Source organism: Pteropus alecto, unplaced genomic scaffold, assembly GCF_000325575.1.
Source record: "Pteropus alecto unplaced genomic scaffold, ASM32557v1 scaffold19, whole genome shotgun sequence".
Classification (NCBI taxonomy): domain Eukaryota; kingdom Metazoa; phylum Chordata; class Mammalia; order Chiroptera; family Pteropodidae; genus Pteropus; species Pteropus alecto.
The window spans coordinates 1759423-1773167 of record NW_006442490.1 but is presented as its reverse complement, the minus strand read 5'-3'; the positions used below and the strand labels follow the sequence as shown (position 1 = coordinate 1773167).

Genomic DNA, 13745 nt, shown 5'->3' with positions numbered 1-13745 from the left:
GTTCTCCGCTTCCTTCCTTCCCGGCAGGCTCAGCGCTGTGGCTTCTGCCGCACACCCCCTTCCCCCCACACTCCTCCCCGCTGGCCGCCTGCCCTTTCCCCGCGCCAGAGCTTTCGGGGGCCACTTCGCGGGGTTTCGTACACCAGTTGTCCCACTTCCAAATGCACACTCCCCCGGCCCAAGCCTCCGCGCGTTTCCCTCTACTCTCGGTGACTCCGTGGCTCCCATCCCCATCTCGCTTCGCCCACCGGACTCTCCAGCACTTCTTCCTCCAGTCCCCTTGGCGCGTATGCTGCCGCCTCCCGGTCTGCCAGAGCGAGCTCCCTCCCCTTGCGCCCCGAAGCCTTGCTCTTGCCCGCACCAGGTTGCCCACCTTGGAGGCCGCCTCGAGTGAGCTCGGAGGAGGGCGTTCAGAGTTCCCCTGGAGGAAGAAGTTCGCTGGCAGCCCCACTTGCAAGCGGAGATGCTGCGCTGCCAGTGTCCACGGAATCGCGGAGTGGGAGCCGCAGTGTAACCAAACGCGCGCCACGCTCCTCCGTAGCCCCCGAGCCCGGTAGCCGTGGGCCAGCTGGAATTTGCGCCCTTCCCTTCCCCTCGCAACTGCCATCCCACCCCACACGGCTCCCGCCCGCCCGGGCCCGTAAGCGCGAGTCCTGCTTTCGCCGAAAACGTACCTGATTAGGGGGCCGAAAATCTTAGAGAAGATCGCACCGAGCACGTGCTTCAGCGAGTGGCCCAGGGCGGCCAGGCCCCGAGTAAGTAGGGCCCGGCAGAGGGAGCCCAGGTCCCAGCGTCTCCTGAAGTCGTACATCTGCCTGCAGCGGCCTCGGGGTAGCAGCACGAAGAGTGGGGAGCGCGCAGCTCCCTCCAGGGAAGAAGACGCCTTTAGGGGCTCGTCCAGAAGCTGCTGGGAGTTGAATCCGCGAGACACACCCCTAGGAGGGCCGGCGCGGACTGAGGCAGCTACTGATCTCGGCCGGCTTGCTGCCAATTCGGCCTCTACTCTGGAATGCCGGCGGGGACAGGTGGTGCGGGCGGGCGCTCCTCGCTCCGGTTGCAGAGGCGACCGGAGCGCCTGGGCTGCACATGCAGGTTGTGCCATTCCCCCCTTCAGGCAATTCAGGGTACTAAGGGTCAGGAATGAGCCTGAATTTGTGTAATAATGCCTCACACCGAGGAGCTACTTCACAAGCAGAGGACTTGGGTTTTCTTTTGTCTTGGGGAACGGAGATTACTCCAGTGAGCTCATCACTCCACTTTGGCTCGTAATTTCCACCTCCCCTAAAATAGCAAAGGCACAAATTGGACCTTTTCTTTCACTCTTTGCCAATTTCCATTCTCCAACGGAAGCAGGGGCATTTTCTGAGAAGATAAGTCAACATGAAGGAGAAGCATGACCAAAAAAAGGTTAACAGAACGGGAATGCGAGTTTTTTCAGAGCAGAAACTCACTTCTCTTCTTGCTGAACCCCGGGCATAAATCCCCGTGCCTACAAGAAGGCTTCACTTATATAAGGTTTACTGAAGGAAAGATGCATGACTAAATACTACGTCAGAGTGGGGCCATATAACCCAAGGTGAAGTGAGGAAACAGGCTCAGAGAGGGGTAAAGATGTGCTCAAGGTCACACAGCAAAGCCCCACAGTTAGAACCCAAGAAACCAGGCAACATCTCTTCTAATAAATAGGTGCAGACCATCCTCAAAGCCCTGGTGTCCAAAAGGCTATTTTTGCCTGCAGGACCAGGAATGTAAGGATTAGCAAGGAAAGAAAGGGAGGTCCCTTTAAGGCAGGGTCCCTAGTAACTCAGAACTCAGACTGTTCCCATATGATTGATCAGGTGGAGCTTGCTGTGTTTAGAGAACTGGTGTTTCCATGAATGAATGCCCACTCTGTACAGTCCCACTGCTGCAGAAGTGGCACAGGGTGGCAGCAGTGTTTCAGAGCAGCACTGTTGGGACTGGGGTTGAGGGACAGTGAGCTGAGTGAGTCCTGCAGTGGGGGCAAGTCCCTCCAGAGACAGGTTCTCCTTGTATCTCCTTCAGAACATCTGGTCCCTCGCTGGAGCGCTGCTCCATCCCTACTGTCCTTTCTGTGCAATGAAGCAGCAAGTACTGGTCTAGGCGTCTTGAGAAGCTGTTACTTCCTTGCTGGGCAGCCCTGGAATAATCACTTGCCTCTCCTAAGCCTCCATTTCTTCTGTAAATTAAGACAAACTCCACCTTTTTGACCACATGGGTCACTGTGATGATTACCTTTGGGCAATTCTAAATATGAGGTTATCTATCTGCTGTTCTAAGGTCGATGTCCCAACAGAGTCACAGGTCAATTAAGGAAAGGGCCCTTTTAGATTTTACAGCTGTGCTCCCTGCCCTCACCTCCCATAAGACATTCCCAGTCCTTCTAGGTTCCCCTAAACCTACTGGGGATATTGAGGATATCCTGTCCATGTGCAGTCATGAAGGAGGCTGTTCTGACTGCCCTGGGGATCCAGGGGGACACTCTAACTAATGAACTTGTGTTAAGGAACCAGGTGCGGCAACTTATACAATAGACCTCTTGGCTTCCCTGAGAGCTCCCCTGATCCCCCAGGCTTGTGGGAAATGCCTGCTCCCCCTGAGGACAGGTGAGGGTGTGAGCCAGGGAAGTGAGAAGACATGGAAATAGCCCAGGAGCTGAGCTTACTAGCTGTCCCTACTTTCTCCTTGGCCATGCACACAGTCAGCATCTTAAGTCTGTTCAGTAGGAGGCTTTCCTCATTTGCCATAGGAGGACCCCTCTGTCATTAAACCATTATAATGGTATTCATTAGGGTCCCCAGGAAAATACTTCTGGAACAGGTGGGTCACACATCCATGTACCCAGGAACTAACTCTGGAAATTCTTCTCGGAAAGAGATTAGTGGGATTGGAACATGGCAAGGTGCCTTGGGTAGGGTTGAAGGGATGGTAACAGTCCAGGAGAAAATCAGGATTTAGTTATTTAGGTGATGAAAAAGAACACATACACATACACAGTCTGACTTAGAGTCAGGGACAGTCAGATTGGTAGTTGCAGAGCAAAAGAAGGGACAGGATGAGGCTATAAAGTCCAGTTTCTGACATCTAATATGTCACTAATATTCTAGTATGAATACATGGAAGAGCTAGCTAGAGGATATTTGCATTTGCAAGTCTTCCCTCCACGTTGTAAGAAAAACAAAGAAATGATTCTCTCATGGTGGATTTCATACACTGGGGTTCCTAAAAGTGGGAGAAACCTCTCTTTGGGGGGAGCAGGATTCGCACAAGTCTCAGAGGATCCCTCCCGGGTTGAAGATGTTCCCTGCTAAGTAAGGGGTTTTCTTCCTATGTGTGTCCCAAGACCTGTGTTTTCCTGAGGACAGGCATGGGCCTTGGCAGGAAGTTATAGAGCTTCATGCAATCCCGGCCTAGGCCTACCTCCCAGGAGCTAGTTTCTTTCAGGAACTAAATAACAAAGGTCCTGGTACATGGAAATCAGCCCTATTTTGGAGATTGGTGTGGAAAGCAGAAAGGAAAGAGAATTGGCTGAATTATCAGTTGGTTTTCCAACTCCTTATTTCTTAGAATGTTTTTTTCCAGAACCGTTCTTCCATGGTTTCCACAAGGTTGATGATTCTGGGAGTGAGTGTAAAGGTCACCTTGGCATGCATACTAAGCAATGCATCTCTAGACATCCATTTGGTTGCTGTAGCCTGATAGGACATCAGAAGATATTTGAAAGAGCACTGGCCTGGGAGTCTAAAGTCCTAGGTTCTTGTCCTGACTCTGCCACTAATGAGACCCTGTCTGACTATGAAGAAGCAACTTGCTCATTCTTGGCTCCACTTCCCTATTTGTAAAAAGACAAAATTGAAATTGTGAATCAAGGGACATTTTCCTGATCTCACATTCTAAGTTGCATGCTTTCTTGTCTTCCTCAAGGGTTAAAGTGCTGCCAAACCCTCAGCACCTCATCATAAGGGAAAGCTGTAGGCCTAGTCCTCGATGGTTTATGTAACACTCACATTTTTGGGTCCCACAAGGCAATCAACAGCTGAACTTATTTTGGACCTATATAACAGGGGTATCAGCAAAGGACCCATGTTAAAATTAGAACAGAAACAGTAAAAACTTAATGTGAAAGAAAGTGCTGGAACTCTTTATACTTTAGCATAAAAAAAGCTAGCAAAATATGTTTTCCCCCTTATCCCGAGCATTATGCTCAACCCTGTCTTTCCAGCTGTCACTAGGTTTTTAAAAAAAAGTTCATACTCTCCATAATAGGTGATTCTTATCACAAAGATTGAAGGCATGCAAAGCATTGAGTCTATTCGTTTCTGTTTTTATGAATCTCTCCAAACTGAATGAGCAGCAGTATTTAATGAAAGCACTGTTCTGAAATTCAAGCTTTAATATTACAAATAGGTTGGGTGGGTTACATATATCACTATCAACAGTCATCTATTCCCCCCACACATATAACACTGAGTTTTATTTGTTTAGCCTTACAAAATATGGGGCTTAAGGAATTAAAAGGGGATGATAACACTGAGATGATGTATATACTAAAGAAATGTCCATTGCAAAGACAAGATAAGACCTGGTATGGGGTTCATGGAAGACTGAACATGCAGACTAGTGACTGCCCTTCTCCTGATGAGGGATTCCCGGCATTTCACCAACAGTGAAACTCTCACTTCTCACTGACAGTGAATGGAAGAGGCAGTTCATGCAGGGCTTTTAAAGCTATGGTAACCCAAGGCCTGGTGAATGTAGGCAGCAGGCCAGACTTTGCTCCTGTGATAGTCACTTCACTTCTTTGGCATCAGTTTCTGCTCTTATAAAATAACCTGACCAGTTACATTCAAAAAGTTAGTTTAGTGGTATAGTAAAGAGGAATCCAGTCTCAAATGAGCTTTCTAAAAAAGGAGAGAGCAAAGGTTTGGAGAGCCCATGACCCTGGGATTTAGTCAGGGCTCTCTGAGCACTCTCAGAGCCTCAGTTTCCTCATCCATGAAAATGGGGCTAATGATAGTTACCTCACTGGGTTGTCATGTGAGTAAACTAAAATAATCTACTGAGGACACATAGTCTAGTTCCTGGGAAAGTCAACCTTCTGTAACTGTTCATTTGTCTTCCCTTTGGACTCGGAATAGCTTTGGTTTGAACTCTTTGTTATATTTCCCCAATACACATATTTAATGACAGGTGGCTCGCTATGGGCCTAACTGTGACCTAGGCCGATTTGCCCCCATCCCATTTCTTTATCTGCTCTCTTTTCTCATCCTCTCTCCAACTTCTCCAATGCTGTTCTGGCTGATATCCATGGGGAAGAAAATCCTCTGATCCATTCAATCACTCTGAGAAATGGGACATATACACGTGACCCCTCCCAAGAGACATCTTACAAGAGAGGAGGAAGAGAGCAACATGTACCAGGATGATCAATGATTGCTGCAATGAAATACTATGTAATATGTATAACAGAGGAGTGGAGGAGATGCTTGGGAAGCTGAGGTTGGGAATAGAAGAGAATTATAAGTAGAGAACTTACAAGACCATCCCCACTCTAAACTATGGACAGTAATTTTCAGCTCTGTTCATTTCAACAGTGAATAGTTGATCTGGCCAGAGCGATTTCAGTTTGATCAGCTGGTCAAACCACAACAGTCAGATAAAAAAAAAAAAAAAAAAAAAAGGGTCCGTTTTGTGTTCATACTGCATGAACCATAGCTGGGCAAGCCCATTGGTCCGCTTAGCCCTGGGCCCGCAGCACCAGTTCGGTGGCAGAATAAAAAGAGCACCAAGCTAGATCCCATAAAAACAATGTCAGAATCTAAATTGTGTGTGTGTGTGTGTGTGTGTGCACGCGTGCGTGTGCGTGTGTGTGTGTGTGTCAAAGTGAAAGTTTATTAGAAAACGGATAACACTCCACAGATAGAGTGTGGTCTCCTCTCAGAGGCAAAGAGTCGGAGGGACCCTGGGTGTTTGGGGAATTCAGTTTATATATCATTCTTTAGTTCCTATGAGTTACAGTTTAAAGACTTTGTTTACCCATTTCCTTTGATACAGATATACAGTGAGGAAGGAGAAGGGGAATAGTATATAGTGTGAAAGCCTTGCTGGCAGTTCCCCAGCCTTTAATCTATATGTTCCCTATGGTCTCAGCCATAGGAAATAGCTGATTTTATTTGTGTAGGTCTCCATTTAAAGACTGTTGCTCCTGTTTCCCCTTCACAGGTGTGGGAAATGGGTTGTTAGCAATCCTAGCAGAAATCTTCTGTTCTGAAGGTGTCCTGGCCTGGCTGCAGGGCTGATAGGCATGTTACAGTCTCTAAATGTAGCTTGATTAACATTTGCATTCTCTTGCCTCCTCTCAGGGTCTAAATTTTGCCTTTACCTCACACTGTGTGACACTGGGCCAGTCTCTTGACATCTCTGGGATTTAGTTGCTGACTTTGGTAAACTGAGGATCTGCATTAGATTACCCTGTAGGCCCACCCCAGCAAGAGTTTTCTGTGATTAAAGCTATGCTAGCTAAGGAGGGATACCACTCTCCAAAGTTTGCCTTTGTACCGGCAAAAATGCACTACCAAAGATAACCCTCCAGCTAGTAGCTGACTCAGAAAAGCAGAAGAAGAACTTAACTGAGGAGTAAACTTTCTTAGATCACATGAGTAAGACAGAAACTTGAAAATAAACCTTCTAGGCTTCTACTGACTTGGATGGTAAAGTCAAAACTGAAAGATTGGGAAAAAGAGTTGAAAACTCACCTCCAGTTGACACAAAAGCCCTAGGTAGGTTTTAATAATGATAATAATAACAATAAGAATGACCTTGCCTGGCCCACAGTCTCCCATTTGTTTTGATGCCCTGGGATCTTGGCAACAGAGGAGCATACTCATTACTAATCTCCTGACCGGTCTCTGTGGCAGTTCTAATTTTGAATAATAAAATACAAGAGCTGAAAATTATATCTTAGAGCAGCATGAAAAATTTGGAAGAAGCTAGCCTTGAGGCCAAACTTGCTCCCAGGAAAAGAATTTCTTTGTCACTCAAATGTGCTTTAAGGGGAATGTCTTATAAGAATAACCCAGGAAAAGAAAAAATTAGTTTAGAGAAATCATACATGTCACAGACTAAATGAAAATTTATTTTTAATAAGAGAGAGCCAGACTAGAGGCTACTAAAGCCTTTAAATGGGCTTGACAGCAAAACTTGGAAAAAGACTTACTTTTTATGTACATACTTTCAAAATCCACATTTCACCAAATGGCATTAGGCTAACATTAGAGCAGTGAGGGTGGGAGGGAGGGCGGAAATGAACTTAGTAAAAAACACTTTAAACATTCATCTTTACTAAAGAAAGTTGCCTTAGTGGGTATCATCTTGTGGAAGATTTAGCTGAAGCAGAAGACAATATTCCAATCCCTAATGAGAAGAGACAAAATGCAATTGGTAGGGCTGGATGAAGGGTTAGAAATGTAACTGGAGTGTTTGAGGGGAGGGAAAGACATCAAGGATGCCAGCTTCAGCGTTTTACACAGTGAACAGGGATGGCTGGCCATGTTGATGTCTCCTGGAAGCTGACCCCAGAATGCCTAGCAAATTGTGCCAATAATAGTTCCTGTTCTGAAAACCTATTATATGTCAGACACTTTACTACACATTTTATATGACCTCTCCCAATTAACTTTCCCAGCAACCCCATGAGGTAGTTATTACATTATACTTATTTTATAGATGAGTAAACTTGGGTCCAGAGTTACAGATACACAGCTAGGAAGTAGTAGAACTGGTATTTGAACCCAAATCTGTCTAATTCCACACCCTATAATAACTCTGGTGCTCCAGCGATCCTTATCCAGCTCAAGGATGTATGGACATTAGCCGGAGAGTATGAGACATCCTGTCCCAAAATGGAATATATCAAGAGGCTTATCATCATCTTAGGCAAGAGAGCTGGGCAGAGAGGGATCATGGTGTGTGTGTGTGTGTGTGTGTGTGTGTGTGTGTGTGTGTGTGTACGCGCGCATGTGTGTGTCTTCATACATGTACTCTGAGGGCACTGAAGGAGATAGAGTGTAGAGGCACAGAACCTGAATTATAGTAAGGAGGGAAGCAGAGATCCAAACACTGCTGATTGGACAACTCAATACATACACAACTTGGGGATGTCACCCACATTGTCTACTACTGTTATATTTTTGGAAGTGTCACAAACAACTTTATCTGTTCTACAAAGCAATAACCTTCTGGAAGGCTCAGACTTTGGCTTCTTTATTTAAAGAAATTCCCCATAATGCCCAATGACAATAATATTTTGCCTAGAGCTTCTCAGTTTACCAAATACTTTCACAAACACTGACTGGAACTTCGCAACAACTTGGCAAAGCAGTTGTTATTATCCTCACTTTATACATGAGGAAATGGAATCTCTAGGGGCTGAAGGAACTTGGCCAAGGACATACAGCTTACATGGAGTTGCCACTGATGACTACTCCCATAATCCCCCCAAGTACAATCCCAAGAGGGGTAATGCCCAGGGCACCTCAGACAGGATCTGGCACAGAGTAGGTGCTCAAGATGTGTTAGTTTCCCCTTTACTTGACAACTTATAACTAAAAAATGTTTTCTTTCCATTAATTACATTCTTCAGGTACCCCAATGTCTTCACCATGTCTTCAGAGAACTTACTATCCATGTAAGAAAATACAGCTAACATGCATGAACCTAAGGATAGCAAATAACTGACAATGGCTCTAAAGCAGTGACAATTCAGAGGACATTCCACAGTAGGATGGAGTAGTCAGAAGTTTCCTAGCAAATGTTGGACAGGTCTGGAAAAGCCAGTCAATCAATCCTCCCTTTTTTTGGTCTTAGTCCCAGAAAGAGGAACTTTTGCTGACAGAAACTGTTTTGTCTTTCCTTGTACTCAGCACACCCAGACCCTTGCTTGTCAATGAGGCTGTATAAAAAGTGTCCTAGCTCTGTCCAACTACAAATCCCACCCTAAATTTGTGGTGCCAATAGCATGACATTTCCAGGTCTTTCATCAACAGAGAAGTGTGTGGCCTTACAATCACAGTACAGTTTGTGTCCATATCCACAACCCCGTTGGAGAACAAATAGTTGATTTTTTAGACCAAGTCAATAAGCTGTTTTTTGCAGGGAGAAGAGAGAGCAGAACGCCATTTAAGTAAAATAAAAGACACTCTACATTTTACTCCAAATGTTTCCATCCTTCCAGATCTTGCCAGCGATTTGGTAGCAAGTCAAAACAGAAACCTACACTTGTTCAAGAGTCTTCTAGAAGAATGCCAGATAATGAATTACCAAATAGCAGTTTTTGGCCCTCATATCAAGGATGAATCTTATGCCAGCTTAAATGTTAAAATGCTGTGGGAATAGCAAACTAACAATGATGACAACAACAATAATTTGCCAGGATGATGCAAGTCTAGAATGCAAGACAGACTATTCTCTTAGCTCGCTGAAATTGGGAAATATGGATAAATGAGATTATCATCCACATTAAATGCTCATACCATGACATCTTAAACAGACACAGTTTATGTTGGATATCAACTGATATTTTTAATCATTTATTTATTCATTCATTCATTTATTTAATCTTTGCTTAGGTAAATTTTTTATGGTGACATTGGTTAACTAAATCTAGTAAGTTTCAGCTGTATATTTTAACAGTAAGGCATATATATATTTACACTGCGTGTTCACCTCTCATAGTTAGATTACTTTCTGTCACCACATATTTGATCCCTTTTACCCCATCTACCACCCCTCTCACCCCTGCCCCTACCCTCTGATAACCAAAAGCCTATTTTCCATGTCCATGAGTCTATTTGTTTGTCCTGTTTGTTTGTTGCTTTTAGGTTTATGTCCTACATATAAATGATATCATGCGGTTTTCGACTTTTTCTGTCTGGCTTATTTCGCTTAGCATGATTATCTCGAGGTCCATCCATGTTGTCGCAAATGGCAGTATTTCATCTCTTCTTATGGCTGAGTAATATTCCATTATATATATGTACCACAGCTTCTTTAGCCAATCATCTATTGTAGAACACTTCGATTGCTTCCACATCCTGGCCACTGTGAATAATGCTGCTATGAACATCGGTGTGCAAATATCTTTTCAGATATGGGTTTTCAAGTCATTGGAGTAAATACCCAGTAGAGGGATTTCTGGATCATATGGTAGATCAATTCTTAGTTTTTTGAGGAACCTCCATACTATTTTCCATAGTGGCTGTACCAATTTGCAGTCCCACCAGCAGTGTTTGAGGGTTCCTTTTTATCCGCATCCTCTCCAACATTTGTTATTATTTGTCCTGTTGATAATAGCTATTCTAACAGGTGTGAGGTGGAATTGCATTGTGGTTTTGATTTTCATTTCCCTAATAGCTAGTGATGTTGAGCATCTTTTCATGTTTGTTGGCCATTTGTATGTCTTCTTGGGAGAAGTGTCTGTTCAGGTCCTCTGCCCATTTCTTGAATGGATGGTTTGTTTTTTTGTTGTTGTTATTGAGCCGTATGAGTTCTTTGTATATTTTGAATGTTAGGCACTTATTGGAGGCATTGCTTGCAAATATATTTTCCCATTTAGATGGTTATCTCTTTACCTTGTTAAAGATCTCTTTTGCTGAGCAGAAGCTTTTTAGTTTGATGTAGTCTCATTCATTTATTTTAGCTTATACTTCCCTTGCTTTTGAGGTCATATTCATGCAATCCTCTTTAAGTCTGAGGTCATTGAGTTTAGTGACTATGTTTTCTTCTACACATTTTATAGTTTCGGATCTTATATTCAGGTCCTTAATCCATTTGGAGTTAATTTTATGTGTGGTGATAGACAAAGTCTTTCATTCTTTTGCAAGTGGCTTTCCAGTTTTCCCAGGACCATTTATTGAAGAGGCTTTCCTTTCTCCACTGTTTTGGCTTTTTTTGTCGAAAATTATTTGCCCAAATAATCATGGGTTTACTTCTGGACTCTCGATTCTATTCCCTTGGTCTGTGTGTCTGTTTTTCTGCCAATAGCATGCCGTTTTGATTATTGTCACTTTGTAGTATAATTTGAAATCAGGCAGAGTGATGCCTCTAGCATTGTTCTTTTTACTCAGGATGGCTTTGGCAATTCGGGTTCTTTTGTGCTTGCATAGAAATCTGATGATTTTTTTGTTCTATTTCTTTAAAATATGCCAATGAGATTTTGATGGGGATTCCATTAAATCTGTATAACGCTTTAGATAATAAAGTCATTTTAACTATGTTGATTCTTCCAATCCAAGAATATGAAATATCTTTCCATTTCTTTGTATCTTTTTTGATTTCTTTTAATAGGGTCTTTTAGTTTTCATTATACTGGTCTTTCATGTATTTCATTAGATTTATCCCTAGGTATTTTACTCTTTTTGTTGAAATTGAAAAAGGAATTATTTTTCCACTTCTTTTTCTGACATTTCATTATTAGAGTATAGGAACACTATGGATATTTCAACAACTACTTTATATCCAGAAACTTTACTGTATTTACTTATTGTTTCTAGTAGTGTTCTTGTGGAGTCTTTAGGATTTTCTGTATAGAGAGATTCATATCATCTGCAAATAGTGACAGTTTGACTTATCGTCTCCTATTTGGGTGCCTTTTATATCTTTCTCTTGCATGATTGCACTCTCTAGGACCTCCAATATTATATTGTATAACAGTGGCAATAGTGGACAGCCTTGCTTTGTTCCTTATCTTAGAGGGAAGGTTTTTATTTTTTCACCATTAAGTATAATGTTGGTTGAGGGTTTGTCATATATGCCTTTTTTTTTGTTAAAGTACTTTCCTTCTATACTCATTTTGTTAAGTGTTTTGATCATAAATGGATGCCGTATCTTGTCGAAGGCTTTTTCTGCATCTATTGATATGATCATATGACTCTTATTTTTTAATTTACGTGATGTATCACATTAATCGATTTGTGTATGTCAAACCATCCTTGTGCCCCTGGGATGAAGTCCACTTGATTGTGGTGTATGATCTTTTTAATATTTTGCTGTTTTCAGTTCACTAGTATCTTATTTAGGATTTTTGCATTATGTTCATGAGAGATATTGGTCTGTAGTTTTCTTTTTTTGTTGTTTTATAGTCACCAGATTTTTGCATCAGAGTAATATTGGCCTAATAAAATGAGTTAGGAAGTATTGCTTCCTCTTCGATTTTTTAGAAGAGTTTGAGGAGAATAGGTATTAAATCTTCTTTGAACATTTGGTAGAATTCACTAGTGAAGCCGTCTGGTCTTGGACTTTTACTTTTTGGTGGGTTTTCGATGATTGTTTCAATTCCCATACTGCTGATCGGTCTATTTAGATTTTCCAGTTCTTCTTGATTCAGTCTAGGAAGGTCGTATCTTCCTAATTAGTGGTCCATTTCTTCTAGTTTATTAAATTTGATGTTATATACTCTTTCATAGTAGTCTTGTGTGATCCTTTGTATTTCTGTGATGTCTGTTGTAATTTCTCCTCTTTCATCCCTGATTTTATTTGTGTCCTTTCTCTTTATTCTTTAGTGGATCTAGCCAAGGGTTTGTCAATTTTATTAACCTTATCAAGGAATTTATTTGTTGCATTTATGTTTTCTCTTGTTTTTGTTTGTTTGTTTGTTTGTTTACTTTCAATTTTATTTAATTCTGCTCTAATTTTGATTATTTCTTTCCTTCTGTTGATTTTAGGCTTCATTTATTCTTCCTTTTCTAGTTTTCAAGATGAAGCATTAGGTTGTTTATTTGGGCTCATTCTTGTTTTTTGATATATTACTGTAATGATATGAATTTTCTTCTTATGACTGCTTTTGCCATGTCCCAAAAGTTTTGATATGTTGTATTGTAATTATCATTTGTTCCTATGTATCTATTGATCTGTCTTTTGATTTCTTCTCTGACACAGTCATTCTTCAGTAGCATGTTGTTTAATCTCCATATATTTGTGGTTCTTCTGCTTTCTTTTTACAGTTTATCTCCAGCTTCAAAGAACTATGACCAGAGAATATGTTTGGTAGGGTTTCAACCCTCCTACATTTATTGAGGCTATCTCTATGTACCAGTATGTGGCCAATCCTTGACAATGTTCTGTGTGCACCAGAGAAGAAAGTATAAGCAGCTGTTTTGGGATGATAGGTTCAATAAATATCAATTATGTCTTGTTGGTCTAGTATGTCATTTAAGGATGTTATTTCTTTATTGATTTTCTGTTTGGATGAACTGTCCATATCTGACACTGGGGTATTTAGGTCCCCTACTACAGTAGTGTTTTAGTATGTTTCTCCCTTTAGCTCTTTTAGTAATTCTTTATATATTTTGGGGCTCCCTGATGGGGAACATAGATATAATAAATGTTACATCTTGCTGGTGTATGATTCCCTTTATCATTATAAAGTGTCCCTCAATATGTCCCTTTACCTTTTTTATTATGAAATCTATTTCGTCCGATATTAGTACTGCTACTCCTGCTTTACTCTGAATGCCATTTGTTTGAAATATAATTTTCCACCCTTTCACTTTGAGTCTATGTTTGTCTTTGGATCTGAGTTGTGTCACCTGGAGGCAGCATATGGTTGGGTTTTGTTTTTTGATCCAATCTGCAACTCTGTGCCTTTTTACTGGTGAGTTCAGTCCATTTTCATTTAGGGTGATTATTGAAATATGAGGTTTTATAACCATTTTATCTTTTGCTTTCTAGGA

At 42.0% G+C, this 13745-nt stretch overlaps 1 protein-coding gene across 1 annotated transcript in view; it reads right to left on the bottom strand.

The window, feature by feature from the left end:
• The window catches only part of HS6ST2 (heparan sulfate 6-O-sulfotransferase 2), a 329308-nt gene extending 328206 nt beyond the window's left edge, over nucleotides 1–1102 (bottom strand). Inside the window, 1 exon segment of the mRNA XM_006921527.2 lies at nucleotides 675–1102. Within this exon segment, the coding sequence (XP_006921589.1) occupies nucleotides 675–1102 (428 nt within the window).
• Between the last annotated feature and the right edge of the window lie 12643 nt (nucleotides 1103–13745).